At 32.3% G+C, this 27,333-nt stretch overlaps 1 protein-coding gene and 1 pseudogene across 18 annotated transcripts in view; both read right to left on the bottom strand.

The window, feature by feature from the left end:
* Window positions 1–27,333, bottom strand: part of LOC105152304 (uncharacterized) — a 327,635-nt gene that overhangs the window by 135,003 nt on the left and 165,299 nt on the right. For all 17 annotated transcript variants that reach the window (XM_087407726.1, XM_087407725.1, XM_087407737.1 and 14 more), the window contains one exon: window positions 11,407–11,457. In XM_087407726.1, the coding sequence (XP_087263852.1) occupies window positions 11,407–11,457 (51 nt within the window). The remainder of the gene's footprint in view (window positions 1–11,406; window positions 11,458–27,333) is intronic.
* LOC147909219 (uncharacterized) overlaps window positions 20,052–27,333 on the bottom strand; it is a 28,854-nt pseudogene continuing 21,572 nt past the window's right edge. Inside the window, exon 4 of the transcript XR_015545676.1 lies at window positions 20,052–20,285. The product of XR_015545676.1 is annotated as an uncharacterized LOC147909219 (transcript). The remainder of the gene's footprint in view (window positions 20,286–27,333) is intronic.

The following is a 27,333-nucleotide window of genomic DNA, read 5'->3' as shown; positions in this document are numbered from 1 at the left end:
TGTGATGGCACAACTATAAAAATGTAGAATTAATGTATATAATAAAATAAATTAATGTACTTGAACAAACTATTTTATAGGTGCACTTATAAAATGGTTTAGTCAATTACATATATACAGTAAACACCAACTAAAAATTACATAATATGAATGTTATAATTTCAAAGTAACAAAGTAACTATCTATGTGCAATGTTACATTATATTTATACCGTCAAATTTAAAATTTTAATACTATCGATATTATGTTATTATTAGTTGGGTGTTTACCGGATAAATATAGATTTAACACCAGAGATATTAGATATTAGATATAGGCAAATCTCGCCATGTTCGTGTTGATATAACTTTATATGTATAAATTAATGAACAAAGTTTACAAATTAATACATAACTGAAATTTATATTCATATTTTTTAGAGTGTAGAGTTGATGTACTTACATACTTCAATAAATTATTACATAGTTTTAATAACTATAAAATAATTTCATTCAAATGTATATGTATTAATTCTACACTCTAAAAAAGTATGGATGTTAATTTAACACTATGAGTGTTAAATATAATTCCCACCACGTTAGTATTGATATAAATAACTTAGTGTGAAATTTAACAATTTAATGAGTTCATAGTAAACCATGTTAAATCCATGATGTTAAATCTACACTTATATTTTTTAAAGCATACATACAAAACTTGTTATCATCTTTATAATTGCTATCACTATGTTTTTTCTCCGACAAGCGCAAATTTCTTATGACTGTATAAAAATTAATAATTCACTGTTGATCGTTCGTCCATTTTAAATTCTCGTTTGTTCGAAGAGATCGTATAAAAAGTAACGTCTTAGATACAAGGGAGATCTATTTCTGTATCGCACGGTATGCGAACGATGACGCAAAGGTTGGTTTCGGAGTTCTGCGAAAGTGAGTTTATCGCTATAATATAATTAGCACAAAAGTGTATTTCAAACAAATTATTATTCCATAAATAAATTTATATACGCACATATTTTCTAATACACACAAATTGAAATTTTTCATAACAATTTCATAATAATCCATAAACGTTTTGCCTAAGGCCGACCTGCTAAAACCAATTATACACCACTATGAATAGCTGCTCTGTTATTAGCTCGATTATGTATTATACCATCTGTTTAATGAGCTATAATCGGCCGATTCTCGGAACACGTGCGCTGCGTGCAAAAGACAGATGTTTCGGAAAGGGTATCAAAGATGTGATAAGCCGATATCACATATCCGCGATTGTTTCTACCGCAATATATCTATAATGTACTCTCTCCTCCCACCGGCGTCGAGCCGGTGACAGAAACATTCTGCGACGCGTGCAACGACCGGAGTACAATTAGAGCGTCTGCTTTTACTACTTCAATTCCGTATTCTATCCGCTTTAATCTCGTCGCGCGTCAACGATTCAGTCGAACGCAATGAGATATTTGCCGAAGAGAAGCAATAATCCAGTCGCGCGACGTGGTGAGCCATCCGAACACGATACGGCACGCGTAATAAAGCTTGCGATATACGTGTAATAATATTACCGATTTGTGTCTGCCTTTGAGCGATAATATACCGATTCGCATCGTACATACATTGTGTGGCTGCAGCGTTCGGCACCGTCGATTAAGTTAGGCAACTAAAAATCGTTACTTCATAAGCGAGATTTTCGGGAAAATATGATAAATTCGAGAAAGATTTATGTCGAAATATAAAATCTGTCGTCATATTTCATATGTATTAATTTCTTTTTTTAAAAACCACTCACATTCTCCATGTATCTATTTTCTTCTTAAAAAGAGAGAGAGAAAGAGCATTCGCTTCTTTAACGTATTCATTCGCAATAGAAAAAAACATTTTGTATTATATTGAAACCAGTCTTTGTTAATATTTTTATGTTGAATTTCGTGAGTGATAATTTAACATAATGTGATTTATATTACTTGAATATTTTGTGTTAAATTGATATGTAATATTTTTCGTACTAAAATAACACAATTTATGAATAAGTGAACAAATAGCATAAAAATAATGTAAATTATATAAATCAAACATGAATATACGCGTCAAATTTATGTATTAAATATAAATTTTACTGAAAAAATATATTTTTACACAATTTATTTTCAAATTGTGTATCACTTTCTAATACATTCATCTTAAATTAAAATAGCAAAACAAAAAAGGATTTATATATAGTTTATATATAAGAGTCAGACATGAAGAAGTCAATACGCCAATTTAAAATCAAATGTAATGAGTTTAATGAAAATAAAAAAGTATTATTATATCTTTCAATTCTGAGCCATCTTTAGATCATAAATAGTATATGCAGATCGAAGAAGAATTAAATAAAGATAGTTCGTTAATTCGAATCATAATAAGTCAAATTAACACAAAAATTTGGATGGACCGTTTAAGACACACGGATATGTGTTAAATTTAATATAAATTTTACAGCTGTTATTATATCTATAATTATATCTATAATTCAGAAATTTCCCCGTAATGATTGATTAAAATACATTTTAATCAAATCAAAGTAAAGCTTTCGGACGTATTACTTAATTGTTTTGACACGACACTCACGATTGAACAGACATTGATATCTTTCTAATGTTAGCTAATACGAAGGAAAATTTATTCTATAGCTCGCTACAGTCTATATGACGTGCCAACGATCCCTGCAGATCAATGATGTCTCTTGAAAAGAAAATAAACAGAATGTCACAGAAAAGAAAGTTTCTTTGCAGGGCAAATAAAGCTTTAAAATTCTAAGAGTTTATTAATATTAAACGCGATCTCTTGTCTTGACTTTCTCAAAGTGTATCGTCACCGATATCGCGATGTCTATTCATTTCACAAAACTTATTAGCATGACAAAAATATTAACAAATAGCGAATACCGTTGACTTTTGCTTCGTGACTTTTTGCAGAATATTATATATGTAATAAACGCATTCATGCAGTTTATCGATTCGGAACTATTGCGAACGTTAAATAATTTTGTCTAAAGTAAATTTCGACATTTATTTCTGATTAAAACAGATACAAATATTTACTCCATTAAAATTTTCTAACAGTTATTTATAAACATTTTTTAGTTAACAATTGATATAATATTGTAAAATGTGACAAAAGTATTTTTTATCCCGACGGTCGTAAAATATATTTTTTATATTCGCGCATGCCAATTCTTGAAATATCACGTTCATACAAAACGTGATACTTTTCACATAAAATAAAATATATTCGTATTATAATATGTTTAAAATACGTAGAGTATATATATATAAATTAAAGTGCGAGATTCTATTCTGTCATTCATGCAAAAATATGGAATAATTTCAATGGTGAAAAGATGAAAATAATTATCGTTAGGAAAGATTAAAGAATAGAATCTATCGATATCATTCATTTTCTCATTTACATTTTTCATTTATTAAATATGTTAATACTGATATTAAAAATACGCATAAAATATATAAATTAAAGTGCAAGATTCTATTCTGTCAATTTAATGTGATGTAAAAATATGGAATAATCTCAATGATGAAAGACTGAAGATAATTATTACTAGAAAATATTAGATAAAGCCATTATTCTATCAATGCCATTCATTCACATCTCATTCAAATATTTCATATATTAAATATATTAACATTAATATATAAAATATTAGCAGAGATGCATAAAATAAGCGTGCAAGATCCTATTCTATTATTCAATATCACGCAAAAATAATGAAAATAATAAAAATAATTATCGCTAAGAAGAATTATACAGGATAGAAATTCTACACTACTTCATTCACGTCTTATTCACAGAAAACACACCGTTAAAAAAGTATACACGTTTCCAGGGACAATTTTCGCGACTTAAGACAGATCTCTTGCAGACTACTCCGGTTAGTCATAATATTGCGTAATCCTTTCGTTCGAAGACGCAGCTGTTAGAAATTCCAAAAGAATTCTTCGCGTCGTAATCATCGCGCTTTAAAGACTTTACGCGCACTGTGTCACGTCTCTCTCGTTTACTTACATTGCGTCTGGAGTCAATGCACCCTCTCTCTCTCTCTCTCTCCTCCCACTCGCTCACTCTTTCTCTCTTTCCACCTCAGGCAGGCGACGAGACGTTCCTGTCCGCAAGCGTCGATTCGTGCGCGGATTTCCGGAGCCGGGAAACGCGCGACGAAATAAGGAGACGCGACGAGGGATCGCAGACGAGAGACGACTCTACGGCGTGCGTCTGGCCCGATGGGGCTTTATTCACTTCACCGCAGGCGAGCCGGTCGTCTCCGGCGATTCTCCGCGAGAGTAATCCGTCGTCACCGACGCCACCACCGCCGCCGCCACCGCCGTCGCCGCCGCCACGACGCACACTACGGACGTATTGTGTCTCGCGCGCGTGTACCACCGCCCGTGGCTCCGCTTAACAAAAGGAAAAAAAGGAGAACGAAGAAACCACCACCACCTCCACCGCCGCCGCCGCCACCGCCGCCGCCACCGCCGCCGCCGCCGCCACCGCCACCGCCGTCGTCGCCGCCGGTTTTATAATCAATATTAGTTGACGGTGGATCCGCGCTGCGTCGCCGCTCGTCACGTGGCGGAGACCGAACAGTGGGGGGGAGAGAGAGAGTTGGAGGAGGAAGCTGCGAGGGAGGTGCACTTGTGCCAACGGAGGTCTCTTCTTTATCGTCCCGTTCGCACGAGCGAACGGACGAAGCATCACGGCGTGGATAAGGCGATAAAGTCGCTATAACATCGACGGTCGAGGGTTTTAAACGTTAACCTGAGGGTTGTTCAACCCTTCCTCCGGAATAGGAACACTTTAAATAATGAAATTCGCGGGAGAAATAGCCGCGTATAATCGTATCGTTTCGCAAACGATGTTAGTCGGTTTAAGAAGAAAATTTGTACATGTATTTCCCTTCATTTAAATAACTTAATCCTGTGTTTGCCGGATGCCCATCAAACGCATCTCTGTTTCCGCTCGAAACAACAATTGTATCCGCGGAGCAATGACGGCGTAACTCAACGGGGTTATTTGTTTTCTTACAACGTTATTGAGAGTTGACTAGCATTGCTTAATTTATCCGAGAGAAAAATAGCAACGCTTCCTTTTTTTAAATTGTGTGAAAAAATATTTTTGCTTTTGAAAGATTTATTAAATGCGTCTTCTAAAATTCATACAAGATAAATGCGGAAAAGTTGCTTTATAAAAATAAGTAGTTATTTTTATAAAGTTAAAATTTTCTCAAAAGGTAACCGTTATAAGTTATCGATTCTAAATTCTAAAAAGTAACTAAATTATAGATATAGATGGAGAAAAAGGAATAAAGTTCCTGAAAAAAGTAACTGTAACTGTAACGAGTTACTTTATACGAGTTACTTGTCAATTTTGGACAAATATCTTAACTGAAGTAATAAGAAGATGTATGATCAGTTTTATCATTGATTATTAATTAGTAGTATCATAAAATTAATATCCACTATTTCTTACTCAAAATGGTAAGAATAAATGAAAATAACTCTCTCTGAAAAATTTAAAATTATTAATTTTTTGCAATAAATTATAATCAAAATTATATATCTTTATTACTTATTTGATACATAATATTTAACATCTACTTTTAACTTTACCATTTTTTATTGTTATTGACAAATATCTTAATAATTACAAATATTATTAGGACATTTATTTTACGCATAAGGGAAATAATTTTTATTATTTCTTTGTGAAAGAAAATAGTATTAATTCTTATTATTTTTAATCTTTTAAATCAGTCATAATTTATTTAACTAGTTGAATTGAGCTCTGAGCATCTTTAAAATAATGTATCGTCTAAAGTTTAACTATAATACTGTTGTCAGAAAATCAAACTCCATGTCGATCGGATTAATTGTGTTAGACGTCATTATATTTTGATCGATTGTGTCACGGCTTAACAGAAAACGAGTTTCATCGTATTATCAAATCGATTTTTCAGCGAACGGGTTACGCCGTTTTAATTGGAATTGTACATACATACTCAACTCTTTTTTGTTGAATTGTATTTTTGCAGTGATTATGAAAATGAAATTGCATAAGAACTATTTTGGAAAAGTTACAAATACAAGATATTATTTAAACAAGCTTCGACTTTTTATTTAAAAGATTACGAAATAAAATTTTTCGGCATATTGATTACTTATTCTATTTATTTTGAAAAATTTATAATATAAAAGCAAGTAAAGCCCCCGTTTATAAAATTTTGTATGCATAGGGAAAATGAAACGTATGTAGTCAGACATAGCAATGCAATTAAATGCTATCTCATTTGCGGAAATTATTTATCCCGTATAGTAAAAATTCTCATTCAATAATTACGTGTTTAATGATGATATTACGTTATTTACGATAATTCTGGAAATTAATGAAGTATTTCGAAGATTGCAAAAATAATTTATAAACTTATCATCTAAAAGATATATTATTCTTCGATAATATAAAATGATAAAGATTTATCTTTCTATATTTTATCCTTTTTGTTCATTTTCTTCTCTTCGCTCCTTGCGATCAAAAATTTGATATAATCTTTTAATTGTTATTTAACTTTATGAAGATTAATATAATATTCTCTTGCAACAACGTACGTATATTATTGATCGCAATCTATAATTTTGTTAATAATAATAATGAAATTAAAACTAATAAGATTTAGACTCCTTTAATTGTGTGTGGTGTGTGTGTGTGTGTGTGTGTGTGTGTGTGTGTGTGTGTGTGTGTGTGTGTGTGTGTGTGTGTGTGTGTGTGTGTGTGTGTGTGTGTGTGTGTGTGTGTGTGTGTGTGTGTGTGTGTGTGTGTGTGTGTGTGTGTGTGTGTGTGTGTGTGTGTGTGTGTGTGTGTGTGTATGATATAACAACAAACAAAATTTATACCAAAGACTATAGGAGTCAACTCTGGTTGTTAAAAATTGCGAGATATACATTTAATTAACAATAGCATATAATTTCGTATTCATTAATAATAACCTATTTCGACTATATAATCTGTTTCATTGGCTGCATTCAACACAGAAACCAGCTTTGCAACTGTATAAAATTCCTCAATACGATTAGTTCTTGCTTTCGGTTCCTTATGGATCTAAATATACAAATCAATCACGAAGAATTTTACAATAGCTACAAAGCTGCTTCTTTTGCAGAACGTAGCCATTTTTTCTACACAACGATCGAAGTTGCATACACGGCATGCAAAGATGGGAAAAAAGAAGGGAAAAATTTTACCGAGATGACTTTTCCTTTTTTCCGAAAAGCAGAGAGAACGATATATTTTACGGCGATCATGCAGCGCAGGTTTCTCGGGAACATTTCGCCAGTAGAAACGGACGCAGCAGGGTGTGGCGAGACGTCGACATACCGGATACCGCCACCGCCGGACTCCGCACGCCATCTCGGCGGCGCGGCGCGGCGCCGGCTCCGACGGAGCCGAGGAGTTTCCGCGCGTCGAGAGAGCCGGTACGCCGTACGCCGATGGGTTATCCACAGAGCTTACCCCGCGAGAATTACCCCAGGTTTTCACTTCGGAGCAACCCTTGCGGAATTGATCCAAAGGGGAAGCGCGTCCACAAAAAGTAGAAATTTCAGAAAAGGTGTTCCGAGTAACGTTGAAAAACGTTTTTATCGCCTTAAAAGGAAGAGTGAAGAGATCCTCATCCCTAAAAGATCTTTATTTTCAACCCCATTGCCTTACTCAGTCTGTCGCTCTGTTATCTCCTTCTCTATATCGTAAATGTTCTCAAATTACAACAGTGATCTTTTGCTCGGATGTAAACGATAGGATTTCTATCTTGGGTGAATGATTTTTTTTCTGTCGGCAAGCATTTATAGTAAATATTTAACATTCCTATAAAATTCTCCGTAATGTGATTGACGTCAAAAAGATATAAGATAAATAAAAATAACTGTGCGGATGTATTAAATTACGCCGAGCTGTTAATAAATATTCGTATCATCAATATAACGTAATAATTAAATTTTTGTGAAAACTGATTTGTTATCTTTTATCGATTAATCGATATACCCGCACGAGTTGTACTAGATACATGTTAAACATGACAATAAAATGCATTAAACGCGTAACATGCGAAACGCACAAAGATGTTAAGGATATAGTGTACCAATTTTTACAAATGCGTTAATATTTATACTTTAAATAAACTACATTTTTATCAAATAATATTTTTTTGTTTATATATTTTATTTATTTTTTTATTGTAAACTAAAATTGAAAAAATAATAACAAGAATTTCAATTTTTTTGTACGAGTATTTTAAATATTCAAGATAATTTATATCAAGTTTTATTGCAATTAAGAGATTAGTTACAAATATTTTTAGAAAAAAGTAAATACTTTGTTTGTTTACAAAACAATTAACTTCTGCAATGCAATGTATTATATAAATCATCTTGAATATTTAAAATATCTACTTATATAAAAAATCGAGATTTTTTTCATTATTTTATAATATATTTCCATATATTTTTGTTAGAACACAAATATTACTTTTTATCGAAATAACTTTTAATCCAGATGGTGAACCATCGCTAAATTCTATATTATCTTCTAAATGCGATCTAGAATAATCTGTAATTTTTTCATAACTCTTTCATCATTTTGAAAGCATGTGTAATACATCCTCCATGCATTTTAATAGCAGATAGCTTGCTTTTATAAAGAAAGAGAGGAAGATAAATCCAGAACAACATTTCCTTTCTTTCTCATTTCGGGTTTTCGCTTAAGATCTCCGCACAAGAACATCCTAAGCAATACGTTATGTTAAGTATTGAATCGTAAACTAAAGCCTATACATTATACATAACAATAAACTTACATCAAGGCACAAAGAAAACATATTGCATAGGTTTACATATAGGCGTCAGTTTATGTTCAATATTTAATGTAATATTACGTGTTACAGATTTTGTGTGGACAGCCTTATTCGGAATGCTGCAATTACTGCTGCAAGTTTGAAATTATTTTCCATTATTTGTCTTTTATATAATATTCACGGGAAATTACATATAACAAAACTGTCGTTCGTCTTTTTTCAATCAACTTTTTCATTCTCTAATCGAGCTATATTTTCGTATAAAACTTTTTTTATCTCTTGTATTTAATTAAATTGAATAATTGGACTTCTCTGTTTCCTTTTGATTACCTCTGTTGTGATTTTATTGTTATGTTATTTTGCTGGTATTAAATTAAAATCTTCGAATTTTGATTTTTGAAATAAAAAAAAATTGTTCAGTTACGTTGACTTCAAGCAAAGATACGTTAATTGAAGTACTCTCTAAATCTGAATCAGTGCAAAAGTTCAACTAAAAAGAAAAGTTTGAACATTATATAATTAAAATACTGATTTGCACGTTAATTTCAATCTTCCAATATCATGTTCATTGAATTTATGCACTAAAACAAAGTTCATTAGATTACATAAAGATTAGATAAATTAGGGATCTCATATTTCATTGATTATGTGACATTAATATATCAGCGATTATCCACTGATTCAGATTTAGAGAGCAACTGGATAAGTACAGTTAAGGAAGTTTTGGAGCAAATGCTAACAATAAGTAGAATTAAGTATATTAAATCTTTATTTGTAGTTTTTTTTTTAATAGCAAAACAATAGTTACTCATTGGTTGAAAACTTTTAGCAGTAATTATACTTAGATAAAACACAAAAAAAGATAACAATATTTTTTTATCGGTAATTAAACATTGATATACCAATTTTTTAAATATAAACAAACGGCTCAACTGATACAAAATCATATAAATATAAAAGAGCTACAAGTCATAAACAATAAATACAAAGTATAACGCAACTGATATATCATATCCCTTTTAGTTAAGAGGTAAAAAGTTGCTCCTCGGAGCAACTTGGAGCGTTCACTCTTTAACGTCACTTTGTCTGTAGTTGCAGCAGAATAGAATCGCGATGAAGACAACAGACTGGGCGTATCAATTTCACGCGGTACAAACGGAAGAGATAGAGAGAGAGAGAGAGAGAGAGAGAGAGAGAGAGAGGAAGGCGCAGTTACTTCAGAAAATAAACGAAGGAGAGAGAGTGAAACTTGAACTGAAGAAACCTGACTGAGACCTCGCTAATTCCAAGGGTTAAGTTAAGCTCGTAATGCATCTAAAGGCCAAGGAGAAGGCGAGAGTAGAAGGGAAGGAACAGGAGCCAAAGGCGATTGCAGGCAATGCAATCTAGATAATTCCTTCACGGAACAGTCGATCTCGTGAGACAGTAATGAGTACTTCTATTCACGACAAATTCAGCCACTTCGGTACGCAAAAGGATGACAGCGAATTTTCCACGTTTCTACACTTGTTCGGATAATTATGTTATTGTCATGATTGTCACGTTCGGATTTCTATAAAATATTCGAAATCCTATATTTTCTCTTTATTTTCCTTTAAATTGAAAATCATCATTGAAGAAATGAAGAGAACAGAGTTAATTAAGACGCATTGATTTGATCATCCCAAGAAAATCTGTTCCAAAAAATTAACGTTTGTTTCCATTCGGCAAAGACACGATTAGACTGATTAAATCAAAATAAACGTATTTACGACAAATGTAATAATTAAAAAAGTATTTTTTAATAAAATAAAAAAATTATTAAAAAATTAGAGATTTTCCTATAGTATGTTTAAAAGTAAGTAAAAGTACAAAAAGTTTGGCTACAATGTAAAATTATATTATAAATATAATTAATTTTACTATTTAATTAATTTTAATTTTAATTATATAATTAAAATTGTATTAATTGTATTATTAATACAAAATTATTTTATTTCACACTATTTTGGATTAAAAAATTATAAAAATAGACGTTTTTAGAACGTAATTAAAACAAAAAAAAAGCAAATTTTCATTTAAACTAAAAAATTGTTTTATTAAACATCACCTTAAACGTTTTATATCTATATAACAATCATTGCTATATGAAAATATAAATTTCCAATTTCAGTTATTTTTTGCAAACGCTATATATCTAATATATCCTTCATTATTTACGGTCTTACTGAGCATATTTTTTATAAAACTTTTTTATAGACCACGAAAAAGATTTTTCTTCAAGTTAATCAATAAAAATTCTCGATAAGCTTAGAATATTCTGTATCGACTAAATTTAAAATATGACAGATAAAATATGATTTCTTGCAAGATATATTCTATCCGCAGAAAATTATAGTCGGGAAGTTGCGACTTGATCAATCTCAAACTAAGGTAATGACTAAAGCAGACAGCTACCGAGAAAAATGATGAAGAACAAAAATGATTAAAGAAGTCCATTCGCTCGCGAATGAAATTTCATAAAAAATTAGTACTCACCGGTATCGTTGGACTGCCGGTGACCCTTGCCATCTGGATTCCACTCTTCTTCTGTAACAAACAGAAAAAACAGCAATTAGCGACATCATTTATTAACGGGGAAGAAATTTGTAGACAGCACGTTGAGGCTAGATAATAAAAACAATAAGTTTCTTCATAATTATGCCTCTCATTAATACGAATTTATTGTCATTATTATCGAATTTGCGATAACAATAATTGTTTTATTGTACTTCTGGTCATAATAATAAGAAATGTTATCTCTTCTATGTTCTTAAACTGATTATTTTAGATTACAAACGATAAGTTAGGTAGGTGTGCAGATCAAAATGCAATTGCCATTGCAGTGAATCCTTTCCATTTGAAAGGCAACATATTGGTTTCCAGCAAATTTGCAATTATTACAGTGGTAACGCCCCTGTTTGAGAGTTTCCAGAAACTTTGGTAACAAGTATCGGAAAGTTTCCCGCGGAAACTAAAGTTCGATTTCGGAAAGTTACGGATATTGCAGAGGCCTATAGTGGAAACTCGCCATCCGCACATCCCACACTTTCCAAGTCAAGTTCCGAGTACCTAAGAAAGCGTGAGAGAATCATTGAAAAACTCGCGAACCGTCTTTCTTAGTTATTTCGACTTTCGTCATTGGCAATTTGACTATAAACTCGTATACTATTATAAAAGATCCAAGTGAAGAATCGATGCGTACTATCACAGTTCTCTGCTATTTATTCCTTTAAATTATGACTTTTATCATAATTTACTTTCATTTGTATTATTTTTTGTATTTATACATATTATGATAAATACACATAAGATTTTTTGTTGAGATGTTTTAGAGGATAATACAATATGTATTCGAAATCTATTAGGTGTTGGAATTAATTCGTAGCGTTTTTAATGAAAGAATGTTATTTATTTCACATGAGCATTAAAAAATACATTAATAAAAGTACTTCCCATCACTTGTAAAACGCTACGAATTAATTCCAACACCTAATATTTTTCAGAAAATAACTTGAAAGAACGAATTACAGCTCTAAATGTATCTAATGTATCTACTTGCTAGTTACAAAAAAAAAGTATTTTAAATTGTTTAAAATGTCATGATGATATATTCAAGCACGTAATGTAAATAAAATAATTTTATGACGAAATAAGTAATATCTAGCAAAATAATATCTTATTATAATATTTATACAAATATGCAAAATAATTAAGAATCAATTTACTAAAAAAACCTAATAATTCCATTTGTTTATATGATTGTGTAGTATTGCAAGTGTATTGTTTAAAAAGATATAATCATAGAATGATAGAGATCATATTAAATAGTTAAATAAACAGATTTTCCTTTATCACACTTTTTTCTATATTGACTTAGAAAAGAACTACATTCCAGCTCAGTTACTAGGATCACCCAATATGTATAATAGAGTTATAAGTTAAAATATTGTTCACGTTCCATCCTAAACATATGTGAATCCGACCAAATACCTACATATATTTTCCATGTATTGTAGCAAGCTGCGGTCACGCATGCATAATAACACGAAAATCGATCGAGCGTTCACGGCGGTGCATTTTTTCGTCTCTCCGACGTTTGAACGCATCACACGTATATTTATGCGAAGTGCATGTCAATATATGATAAATTGCGATACCAAAAAGCGAAACCGAATCGAGGCGAGTCTCGCGTACCCACATGGAACATGTGTGTGTACTTATGCAAAAAACACATTTATATATAACAAAACGTAAATCGAACGTGGTATCGACTGTGGGTGCACGCATCCCGAAAGCAAATCCTAAATCCAGTAAGCCATAGATCCTTGGTGTTTAAAATTTAGATTTTCCGCAATATTTTACTAGTTGCTTTTTTATTTGGATATATACTTATTTGCACGACATGTATCCCAAGATTATATCTCAATTATATCTCAATTTTATTCTCTTTAATAATATATCTATTGTGTAAATCAAATAAAATAAAGCTTGATGCAATTCTGTGTACTTTAAATAAAAAAACTGAAAAGTTTTGTTTTATTATAAAATAATTTGCCTTAAATATATATATATATACAATAATAATGTGTACAAATTGCATAATATATACAGTATAATAAGCTTAGTATTTACATTAAAATTAAATTTATTTCATAACATAATATCTATACGCGCTTTATTTAAACTTTTATATTATTTAATTAATTTATCTGTTTATTCCTTTACAGGAAAGATGATACGTCTCAAGTCGTCTTACCTGTCAAGCGAACTTTTATTCAACAGAATTAATGAAGTGATGTTCGACACGACAAAGTATTTGTTATCAATAAAATTAAAATATCAACACCGCATGATTAATTATGGATATGCTATCCATGGTATATGCATATTATATGTACGCGTACACGAGTCGCGCATATTTTATGTTTATTATGCATAATACACCAGTTATGTGTGCGTGTGTATGTTAGTCATGTACACAAGTTAGTTATGTACACCTGTTCAAGTTGATGATGTAAATGCATGATTGAATGAATTTGTAAGGATCTGACGTATGTACAGTTGTTTTAGTATTCTAAACCACGCGGGAGATATGAATTTAGATTTATGCCGTGACCCCGTTTTCTTTGGAAGCACTTGTTAATAGAACTGGTGCTCATTAATAAGATTACTCTTCGTCTTTAGCGCGCTAACTATTGTTTTTAAGGAGGAAGTTCTCACAAGGTTTTAATTTCAGTTTTATTGACAAGTTCCCAATTTGCAAATAACAAAGTTTTTTTCTGAAATGTTCCTATACATGGTCGCCAGCAGTTACAACGAAACCAACGCTCAACTGTCAACTGATAATCGAGGTTCTGTCAACCAGTATGAGGCCATCACTGACAAATAATGGCTATCGAATGACAGCTAAAGTTCTGTCAGACAGTACAGAGCCATCATTGACCCAATGGCTGGCTGACGGCCAAAGTTTTGTCAGCCAGTACTAACAAATGATTGGCTAAAATGACTGGACCAGTATCATCTGTCAGTACTGGATCCAAGTTATCATCCAATACTTAGACAATACTGGGCCAGTACTGGGCTGATTGTAAAACCTTATATGAACTTCGTGCGATTTCCTCTTTTTCCTTTTCGGTAACATCGCTCATTCAATACAATAAAACAATATAATTAAAAACTCATTCTTTAATTATTTGCAGAAGAAGAACGAAATCAAAAAGAAAAAGGAAACATACTTTTAATCCTCTACAATCAGTTATCACACTAAAATTGCATTTCAAAATTAATATCACAAAATATTGATAATTCAAAACATTGAACTTTATTTTCTAGAAACTCTGTTTTTTTTGGAGTTGTATCGCAAATTGTTATAGCAAATAAACGATACATAGTTTGTAAGTAATTAAATAGCTTCCATCAAATTATATCTCTGTATACATGCATGAATAGTAATCGTATAGATTTTAAATTACCATATTGATCAAAGTAAATCATGAATAAATGGCGTATTTAGTACAGACTTCAAAGCAGAGTTTTCCCGAGTTTCGCGAAAAGTCGAGAAACATAGAAGAGTCAAAAAGGAAGTCGATATTAAGGAAAGCGAAAAGGTGAGCCCAAGGAGAGCCTCGCGCTTTTTCTCTACTTTCCTTTCAAGCGTGCGATCCCGTTTGCAAGCTCAAGAGGAACTCTTTCACGGTGCGTTTGGCATAGTAAACGAAATTTATCACGTTCTGTGAGGGCGACTTGCAGGAAGCTGCTCGTCACAGGTAGATTCCGGAAAGTGAAATTGTGGCAGCGCTCCTCGTTTTTATATTGATGGTCGTTGATTGTGTCCATAGCAATAATGGGTGTTTTTTTTTCCTGCAATACGATGTGTGTTTTCGTGGATCCGCGTTGCAGATGATCGCCGTCACATAATTGGCGAAACGTGTAACTCGCGTGTCCCTTTCGGCGAGCGAGCGAGCGACCGAGCGTGCGATTGATCCACCGAATATTTTTTTTCGAATGGAAAATTAACGCACGGTCGTGGCGCGTATTGTACCGCGTGTTGTTTGCGCGTCAATTTGAGGGCCGAGTGGATGTCGGGGCTACGTCAAATTCGCATAGGACAAAGATAAACCATTCGAATAAACGACTATTTTCTATCGCGTGTAAATTAGCGATGCGCATTGTTGCATGGTAATTCCTTATTTTTGGATTGTCGTAAACTTCGTAAAAACACAAAATCGTTTAAAGACAGAAAATCAAAGAAAAATTCCAACGAAGGTAGGAGAATTTCGTTTGCTATCGTTCATCCACTACCCAGAGGTTTCAGTAATAAACCTGGCTCTAAGAGATAAGAGTCTAAATCCCAAACTCTCTTGGGGTGAACCTCAGAGGAAATAATCCTGATTACTGTCTTCTGTAGACGGATTATCATTGCCCTTACTGTCGTAGATCTTGAAATTGTAACACTCGATCATGACGTAAAATATGACATGATCAAACTTCATAAAATTCGAAAAGATCTATTAATATAATGTGTGAAATAATTTTATAAAGCAATTGTATAATGCAATATATAAAATATATAAAACAGCATAATAATAATTGAAGGATTTTTTTTTCACAAAAATTAAACAAATCTAAAAAGTAAAATTTTGAGAAAGTAAAAAAATTTTTTCATCTTCAAAAAGAAATCGTTCATTAAATAAATATAATAATTTTGTTCTATATAATAGATATATAATAGATACAAGAACAAAATTTTAAGTTTTGATTTAGATATTTTACTATTTAAACAAAATAAAAAACTTCTGGATTTATTTGGTTTTTGGTGGAGAAACTCTTCAATTTTATAAAATGGTTAAATGAATTAATATTAATTCAATCATTTGTAAAACATTAAAGCAATAATGACTAATTTTATCATTATATAAGCTATCTCAATTCAGAAGAGTGTATCAACTGTTTAACTTTATATTGTATAAAGTTTTAAAGTTGATTTTTAACTTATCAAGTACCTCTCGTTGCTTCGTCTTTTAATGCACAAACGTTTATTCACAAGTTCGTGCAGTGTAAAATCTCCGACAAAGAGGCCACGAGGGAGCGGCAAAAAGTCAACGTTATACGTCTTGGAATACTCATATTTCAGAGACGCTCCGTGAATACTTCCTATCCATCGTACAAAGGAGAGTTTGTGACGTTTGTGTACATCGAGAAATAGCCGGTGCTGTAATAGGACGGAAAACTCGTCGGAGGAAGAACGAACGAGAGAAAACTGAACGGATTGAGCTGAAGGAAAAAGGTGTGGAAAGACGATAAAATATATCTGCGAGAGAACCTAAATCTCGATATCCCTGATATATCTACTTGAAAATATAATACTTGAAAATGTACGAGAGCCAGTATCAAGTGTTATGTAAAGAAGTTTAGTTATATTATCGCTATTTTTCTCTTGCATACAATACGTTATGTGATATGATACATATTATATATGTATTAAGCAAAATATGTTTTATATTATCATTTTTATATTATCATTTCTATATTAGTTTATTATATTAGTTTATTATATTATTATATTAGTTTTTTTAGTCTCTATACAGAATTTTTTTACAGAAAATTTGTTTACACAAAATTATATCGCTCATTTGCTACTATAATGACACAACTCAGGAAACAAAGTTTCTCAGAAAATTTATTGAATATTTGAATCATTAAAATTTTAATATTAATTTAAAAATACAATTTTGGTTGTAATAACTGATTATAAAGTAATAAAAGATGTTATTTCTTTTTCTCTTATGTTTCTGTTCTTTTTCTGCAAATCTAATGACAATTGTTCTAGCGAGCAATATATTTTGATTTTATATGAAACAAATATAAAACAGAATATGAAGCAAAACCTTCTTTTCTTTTTCTACTAAGAGAAAAGAATTTACGTAATTTGATTTTAATTCAATAGTTGTTAAGTTTAAAAGCATCTAAAACATAGATTGGAAGAAGAAAGTTACGGAGAGAAGGACATGCGAACGTATCACGAAGAAGAAGCAGAAGAAACCTCGCGATAAAATAGAGCGAAGTTGAGTAAGGCCACGGAAGATCTTCGCGTTTTTATTACACTTTGTTGTCGTTAATCTAACTTCGCAAGAGTTCACATTACTTTGCTGTAATAAAATGTCGTATTGGGATTAGAAGTGCTTTGTGTTCTCATTCTATTAGCTCATGCTATTTACTGTCTACACGAAAGATATAATAATTAAATATCCAAGAATATGTTTTATCTTAAGCTGAAACGAATAAAATATTTCATAAATGTATTCGTATTATTGACAGAAAGTCAACTTATAAATAGTTAGCTTTATGTTTTAAAAATATTTCATCCTCCATCAGCCAGGAAATTTTGTTTATCCCGTCAGCAACCTGGATCTTCAGTGCAGATTTTTGTATTGTTTCGAATTATATAAAAATTTGAAAAAATTCTTGAATCTGTGAAGTGTTACTTTAAGTAACTATTAACAAGGTTTTACTTTCATAGAAGTCGATTGTAGTTTACTTATTTTTTACAAGATTTATCTATCAAAATTTATTATCATGATTGTGAATTTTATCAATTATTATTATTATTATTCTTGTTAATTATTTTGTAAAATAATTAACTATGCATTCAAAACATAATTAGATCGGTGGAGGGTAAAAATTAATTTCATATTCGAAAAAATAAGAAAATAAAATTAATATTACAAATAAAAACGAAATAAAATAAAACTAAGAATTTCATGTTATACAATGAAAGTATTTCGTCAGCGTTACGCAAAACTTGATTATAAAAGCAATATGATAAACAAAATACATTAGAATTTTAAGTTTGGCAGCGTCTGAAGTATCGAAAAAAGCTCGAAATAAACTCCATTCGACGAAAAAGACAAAGTTCGTCTCAATAAAAAAGCACGTTGAAAATCAAGGCTTGTTACAAAAGTACGAGAAAAAAGAGACAAAACGAAAAAATCGAACAAAGGCAGAAAGAAAATTTATAGAACGAGATAAATCTAGTCTGACAGTCGCAACTTATTTCATCAACTTGTGATTTAATTGATTTTTTTTTAAATGTTATATAACGCGCGCGCGAATACACAGAAAAAGTTCATCGTGTTTCATTATCGACGATTTATTTCCGCAAGAGATACTAATGAAAAAAAAAGTATTTAGTGGCCACTTTTGAAATTTCCTATAATAAATTGCATTTTTTGTATACTAATAATCATAAATAAGTAATTGTTAATAACAAAAGAAATTATTAAAAAATTATAAAAATTAAAAAAAATATTGGTCTCGTTTTGTCGAACAATAATAAATTCAGTTTGATCAATTTTACTGTTCAGCAAAAAGCCACTTTTTTCTCTCCGTAGTGCCACAGTACATATAGTCAAAGATTTTTTTCCGTGCTGAACATGATGCCGTTGGCAGAATTTGCGTAGCACGTCAGGATTTTTAGTAAATTGAGGTAAAATGGGTGAAAAATGGCATTTTTTACCATTTTAAACATTTTTTCTACAGCAAAACACAATCTTGTTTCGAAATAAAGTTTATGGCATTTAAAACTACAACTCAAGAGCTTTTAAATAAATTTAGTTCATAATTATACGACTTTTATTTTCATCAAATTATGACTATTTAAATTTTAGACATTTTGCAGTTTAAAGAAATTATTTTTTTTCTCTCCATAGTATGTACATAACCCGAAGATTTTTTTTACACAAAACACGATACTGTCGTTAGAATTTGCGTAGCACAGAATTTTTAGTAAATTGGAGTGTAATAATAAATTGAGGTGGCTTTTGGCCCATTTCATCTCAATTTACTAAAAATCTCAATATGCTATGGAAATTCTGATGATAGCAGTGCGAAAAAATCTCCGGAATATGTATAATGCTTCGAAAAAAATATAATGCTATCGTAGAAAAATGTATCGAGATAGATTTTTGACTTCTATTAATTCCCTGATTTTCTTAAATATCCAGTTTATCGAATTATTTATTTTACAGATAATAAGATAAACAGCTGTTTATCATCGATGTACAGAATATTTCTAATTAATCGTTGATAAAATTAGAAACACCGTGCGAGCAGTAACTAAGTTCAACAGTTAGCTGACATTAGCAACAGCAAGAGGAAGGAGTGTAATTAAAACGAATCGAGATAGCAATTATTATATCGCATACTGGCGGTTAGTTGTAGCAATTAAAATGAATATGATGCATAAGAGAACATCTAGATCACATTAAATCAGCTCTCATCCAACATACTGCCATCAATCGTACCAATTAAATCAATCGTATTGCCACAAGTATAAAAATATCACAGCCACACCAAGAGTTTCATAACAAGAGCTCATATCGCATTTCTTATTACGTTAATGCAACTAGAGATATTGATAGTAACGGATAATTCGGCTATATGGGAAACTAGCAAGACCAGAGATCGAAACGAAAATGGAAAAAGGAAAGTGAAAAATGGCGAAATCGGCGGTCGAATTTCCCTTCCTTTAGAAATCAGCTATCGTTACCTGAGGCATCGGAATCGGAGCCTGGCGTGGGGCTAGCGTCCACACTGTGCCTAGATCCTTGGCAGCATTCACTGCACTTGCTGCACATCGTCCCCGGCAATATAAAATCGACGTGAACGTCCCTTAGCACTTATCTTCGTTCGTGGCGGTTTTTCGTTCGCCGACGTTATCGTGCGTGACCGCCGTCGTTCTGCGTGAAAAGGGGCCAATCCGGAAAATCGTCTCCGATTATCGAGCGTCGACTATCGCGCGCAAACGGACGGTTTTAACCGTGGAATCCGGTTTCACCGACGATTTACGGTCCCCATCGTAAAGTCGCGAGCGTTGACTGCAAAGGAATTTCCTACTTGAGATTCTTTGGTCGCCAAGCGACAGAATCGCCCTAATTTAATAGTTCAACGCGCAACTTTAAAAGTTCAATGTACAACAGTCACAATCTCTTTGAGACAAAATTTTATCGAAGTGATAAAATATATGCGGTCTTATTAGCAAAACTGAAGATTTATTCAGACTTTTGCAAACGTTAAAAATAAAAATCTTGGTGATACAGTTCTTAATCTTTCAAAGAGAAAAGCCTTCTAGCAAAAAATTTAAAAGACCTTTTTTAAGAGTTTTCAGAAGTGCTGAATTAAATTCTGGCTTCGCACACAAAATTCTAAAAGTCAAACTTCAAAAAGTAATTAAAAGTAAAGAAAATTATTGTGAAATTTGGTTTTAGAAAATTCTTAGTATCGTTGAGTTTATATGTAGCCTAAAAATGTCGAAAAGGGCAGTAAAGGAGTAATCTCCAGTAAAGGAGAATTTAGTAACAGAATTCCTAATCAGAATTTGAAAGTTAGTTCTGTTCGGAAATCAGTTCTGTTTGCGTAGCACTGATGAGTTTCAAGTACAAGTACAACGAAACTGGAAACCTGATATTACTTCGCAATTAAAAATTACCTAAAGCCAAATTTTATGTGATATATAATTAGATTATTCTTTTTTGATTTTATCCTCCATATTAGATCTATTATTTTGAATTTTTTCTTCTCGAAATAAATTGTATTATTTTGGAAATTGTAACGTACAATTAAACAAGTAAAATTTAATGACCAATGCAATAAATATATTATTCACGTATTTAGCAAGAAAATCGCGGCTTCAGATAAACCAAAAGGTTTTGCTAATTATGTGAATAAAATTTATTTCATTGATCAACACCTGATTTTACTCGTTTAATTAATCTGTTATAATTTATTGCTTAGTATAACATGAAGTGCTGTTTATTTAGTTTTATTTTTTACCTCAAAATCGAATAAAACATTATCGGATTACTCAAAAGTCATGACAATCGAACGAGCAATTTACAAAATAAAAAGAAATGTGCTCAATTGAGTTAAATAACGTCCACAAAGAATTAAATAATGCTTTTGTTCAATAATGTTTAAATAATAATTCTCAAAAATCTCCTCATATCTCGTATTTATGAAGAAAGCAAAATAACATTTCGATTTACTGTTAGATTCAGAATCCAAGTAATTACGAATTGATAATAACTCGGGCGCAAGCTGAATTATTAAATAAACGTTCGCAGGCCAACCTAATAAAGTAATAACGGCAGTTAATAATCATCAGTACATCGATTCGTAAATACAAATTTGTGATATTTGACAATTTCTACATTAATCCGGCGAAAGTGAAATGCAAAGTCCACGGTTTTTTTGACTATGCTAATGGATGAGTATATACGAGTGCTCGTCATAAATTGATGAGCTAGTACATATATTTGTGGAAGTTCTCTCGGTATGAAGTATGGACTACTCTGGAAGCGCAGTTGATTACCGGGATGGAGATTCATTCGTACGTATACATGAACTTTAAAGTCTGCAGAAACGCATGTGAAAATCCCCCTAGATCCGGTATTCCGAACGGAAGCGAAATCAGGGCAGTGGAAAAATATGCCCTGCGGAAGAATATGCTGCAATACAGTTCAATTACATCGAAATAAAAAAACACTCAAATTCATTCGCGAGTAATATCGAAAGCTCATGGGTGTCGTACTCATGGGAAAAATGCCTGCGTCGAGAGGACTCGTTGCTTATATCAATTGAATTGAAATAATTGATGGATATTATCAATTTCGGTTGTTCGTCGGTAACCGGTGGTGGAGAGTTAGAGATACACAGATCGGATATCGACTGGATTGAATTGATAGTCGACAATATGAAACATTTAGTGGCGGCCCACTATTATTTATTGTTACGTTCCCTACTGATGACCGCCATCAATTTCGATGCTATTATTCGCAAAACTAACTCCCGATCCTTATCTCCTTCATTATTTCCAATATTACGTCACAAACGCAGCATCAAAACAGTATTCAATTTGCATCGAGAGAGAAGTGTTTAGTATTTGTGACTGTAATTGCATGGTAAAATAATTACAGTTAGAAGCTCCATTTTTGTAATTACTGTTGTAACGTTAATATTGTAATAATTATACAAACAATATATATAATTAACCAAAATATAATTTAGTCATTTTTGTGGTACAAAACTAAATTACTCTTTAAAACTGTCAGAATAAAATTCATTCTAATGAATAAAATCTCACCTTTAAAAATTGAAAATTAAATTCATTTTCAAGATTAACTTAATTTTCTCACTTTTTACAATGATGTTCCACTTAAAAAAATTTAGAGAGTATATTTTTAAAATATTATTATTATCAAGAATGAATCTGGAGAAAATCCGTGAAAGCCTCAAGAATATTATTATTATTACCATTATAGAGCAATAATAATTATAAAAATAGAGCTCTAATTCTATAATTATTTTGTCATGCAATTAGTTACAAATACCAAATATTTTTCTCTCAGTGCATTTTTTTAGAAAATTATTATTGGAAAACGTATCACTGGAAAACATTTCTCGATTTTGCAATTTATAAAATAATCCAAATGTAATAAACTCTATTTGCATTTCGTTAACGATGTTATACTATTGCTGTTTTATTCCTTTGGGCATTTCAAAATAATTGCGCAGAAAATGAATTTAAATTTTCAAAAAAATCTTGTTTCTCCTTAATGCATCTATTTGTTTATTCTTTACGAACGCTATTCATTTTGATATTTTTGCCATTATAACAAAGTTATAATGAGCGGAAATAAAATAATGCTATATTATTTATAAATAGTTGTCCCTGCAATTAATCTAAAGAACATTACAAAACATAGAAAGATGAAAGTTGTACTCGGTAATAAGTGACGAACGTCAGTAGTTACGAACAATAAGTGTCAGACACGAAACAGTGATAAAAAATAATCTTTAGTACACACTCTCGTTCTCTCTCTCAGAGAAAAAAATATAGTGGTAGCAAATAAAGATGACATTAATACAATAATATTCCCTCAAGCCCTTCTATTTCCTTTTATTGTACTTTTAAATTAGGGAATCGTGATATTCAAATTTTTTTATTAATACAAGTTTTTAGACATAGAAATAATGTACATATTATACTTGAATAAATAAGTACGTTATTGAAACTATAAAATAGTTTATTCAACTATAAATGTACATTAATTTATCCAACTACGTACATTAATCTTCAGAAGACGGGGATTTACATTTAAAAAATCTCTTTTTCTGAGTAAGGTTTGTTATTATTTCACTGTATTTTTTACTTCGAAATGACACTGTTTCAACACCTCTACAATGACGTCTCGTGTAAAAATTAATTCTATATATATAAAACATATACAGTTGTTACCTTTGTAATTGCTACTACTATATTTTTCTTTAATTATTATGTAGAATAAAAGAATACGTCTATATCGTGTCTACTTGTGTCTAATTGTCAGTAGATAATAGATATAAAAAATCCGATAATAGATATAATAATCCATAATAATTAGCATATAGATATCAACCAAAAAGATATTATCAAGCAATAACCGTTAAGGATTGAAGAAGAAATTCTAATTTCTCGATTATCAAGCTTAAAACAAGCGGCTTTGCGCGAAGCAAAGTAAAGGTCAGATATTAAAAACATGCGTTGTTGTTGACGGAGAGAATTTAATTCCTTGACGCCGGTTGCCGACAGGATTACTTCCGCCATACTGCGCTGCAAGTTTTATCATTAAAATATTGCCTGTTACGTCCGGGTCGATCAAACGCGTAGAATATATTGTTTCGAGAACTCATTATTCGAAAACTCTTTTTTCGTGTTTTAGTTAACATTTCAACGCGGAATTCCAGCGCACAAAGCATCTTTATCGACACGCACTGGCATCAGATTGCGAGTAAAATTAATTGTAAGCACCACGATGTTGCTGGACGAAATGGAACGAAATGTAAAAAAGGATTTCCTATTCTTTTTCGATAGAAACTTTCTGGTCAAAGGTTTTTTATCAACGAGACTCAGCACTTCCGTCTCTTCCCGTTTAACTCGTAAAACAGAGAGAAAACGAGCTGCAATTGTATTCAATACATCAATCGCCACAAAGCTGTACCAACGGGGTTATTCCGTAGAATATATATAATTTTTTTCACAGTGAAAAGAATCGGTCAAACGTTTTCCCATGGAACAAGAAAAGCGAGCGGAAACGAACGGCGCGGAAAAAAAATTCCGTTGAATGACATCGTGTCGACGGTGACAACCCGCAGCACGTCGCGCGTTTATCTCACGAGAGAGAAACGGACCCCCCAAAAGGTCCAACAAGTCGCTGGGCGTCCGCGCGTGCAAACGACGCGACCGATCGCGATGCTGCCGCGTCGCGAATAAACGATATCGCGTATACACGGAGCTGCGGGCGAGGGCGGATAACTGGAACGACGCGGCGCGACGCGGCGCGACGCGACGCGACGCGACGGAGGAGTCGCTTGCGCGCAGCGTCGGTCACTGGGGCGAATGTGTATTCGTGCTACCGCGGTATGGGTGACCGATAGATGCGCGTGCATGCGCGTGCACGCACATCTCGAGAGCGTCCCGACACCCCGGTTTCGCCCCCGCTCCCGACAATCTCCCGGCATACCGCGGGGATTATTTTCCATTTGGACCACGATCGATCCTCGACGCGACGATGCTCCGATCGGCAATGCGTTTACACATTTCCGCACGCGAGCCGTTCGACGATGCGGCATGAGATCGATTGCGGATTGCTTTGATCGATACGCGGAAGGAGAACCGACGACACCGATAGACGCGACGACGATAATTATAATGACGAGAGCGGTGCACGCAGGCGAAAAGAGGTGCTTTGCGACAAAACGGGAGAAAATGACGCGGGTGTAATTTGATTAATCGACGCTCGCTATCGCTGGGTAGAGATACCACCAGTATCCATTCTCTAGGTAGTGCTAGAGCGTGCTCATTACGAATACGCATGAAGGAGCAGGGAGATCGGAATATCGAGATACGTTTGAATAATGTACACGATTTACATAAATTCAGAAATAAGAAATACTCGATGCTTTCCACATTTTTCCCCTTTCTTGAAAAATAATTTTTCGCACTTTCGAAAAAGAATGCGAAAAGATTTGGACGTAGAAAGCGTTTTCAACTAATGCTTAATTCTTCAGAGCTGACGTTAAAATTTACAATATACTTACTAATGCTGGTCTGTACTGGCTTGATTTTTCACACACATTTTCTAGTTAACTGTAGTTAGATTCAAATAAAAATTATATTTTTCTAGCTGTGGTTAATCAAACTGATTTTTTGGTGAGTAACTTTTAAAGTTGTCCCTACAAAACCATCAATTTTTAAATGAAGTTAAACCACAATCAGAGAATAAAAAACTGAGCCTGAATCCTATTTAATTTACGTTAATTAAAACACTAAAAAAAGTCAAAATCAGAAAATAGACAAATCAAAATTTTATGATTGAATCTATTTTGATATGATCAGAATCTTCAGACTCGTAGCAAAAATTTTTTAATAAAGATATGAATGAAGATATGAAAGAACCAAGATGACATAATTCGTATAAAAATGAATGAATATAAAACTGGTATTCATAATCTATTCTTATTTTAAGACCATTTTAAATAATGTCTGAAGATGCTAATACAGTTCTGTGATTGATTTATGATATATTAAGATTATATTTAAAATCGTTTTAAATGTAAGAACAACGAATATCGACCCAAGTATATTTTAAGAATAATTCAAATTTGCAGATATATCACAAAGAAAATTTAATTGTTTGACAACTTTAATAAAGTAATTTATAACTGAAAGTCCAATAGATCTATCATCAGCTCTGGAGATTTAATTATATATGTATAATATATATACAATCAAATCATCATGACGAAACTATATATGATTGACAGCAAAGCATGTAGTGTCAATCTTAATTCCTTAAAGTCTCCTCCTTTCAATTTCTTTCTTACTATAATGTATAAAATCAGGATAATCTTATCGCAAGTTAAATATATAACTAAAAGATTGCTTCAATCAAGAATCGGTAACAGATATTTTATCGAAGTGATACAAGTCAAAGAGAGGAAGTCTAGTTATCGTGGGGTCGCTTTTGCAACACGAGATTGCGCAAAATCGTAGCCTATTTTACATTCGTCGTATCATGTTGCACAGCTATCTAAACGCAAGAGGTACTTTGACGCGTTTTGCCGCTAGCGATCGCGTTTACAGTAAAAACAGTTCGAAAAAATAAGTTGGGAATTGCGAAAGTAAGCACAGGTTTTTTTTCTTCGTTCACTCCATCTTCATCCCGCAATTTCTTTTTCAATTCCCTGTCATTTCATTTTAAATCTCTTTAAATCTTATTCCTATCATCCTACGCACCCTTCATTTAAGCTGGAAAATTTTTTCACATATCCTGAAGATTACGAAGACTACATCGGTTGTTTTTCATTTAAGAAGAATATTGTAGCAACAAATTTATTCAATAGCAACGAAGTCGCGTGTCGCCTGAAGAAAAACGTAAAGAGAAGTTTATAACTTACTTTTTTCATTTTAATAAAGCAGAAACATTTATTTAACCGATCTCAAGTAACGTCTACCAGAGAAAAATAACTTCTTGATTCTCGCGATGTTCCATATTATATCTATACTACTCCTATTAATAAATTAAACAAAGAGAAAACGGAAATATTATCGTACTGAAGCATATTCTTCTAAAGCCATTTTTAAAAGTACAGACTGTAGGCGTATGGGTGTTAAAAAGAAAAAAGGAGGGGAAAAAAAAAGAAAACTCGTTCGAAAATAAAACGCGTTGGATAGATACGACGTCAATATATCTCCCGGACGGAGTAGGAACTTCCTGGGATATCCTCAGCCTCGTTCGTTACAGCCTGCAAATGGCCGGATTTAAAAATAAAATCTCCTTTAAATTATCGCTGTCGCCGGCATCCCCGTTGTCCGTAAGGTATTTT

Source organism: Acromyrmex echinatior, chromosome 7 (assembly GCF_024713525.1).
Source record: "Acromyrmex echinatior isolate Ae372 chromosome 7, ASM2471352v2, whole genome shotgun sequence".
Lineage (NCBI taxonomy): Eukaryota > Metazoa > Arthropoda > Insecta > Hymenoptera > Formicidae > Acromyrmex > Acromyrmex echinatior.
The sequence above is the reverse complement of the archived record's forward strand: the minus strand, read 5'-3'. Positions and strand labels throughout refer to the sequence as shown.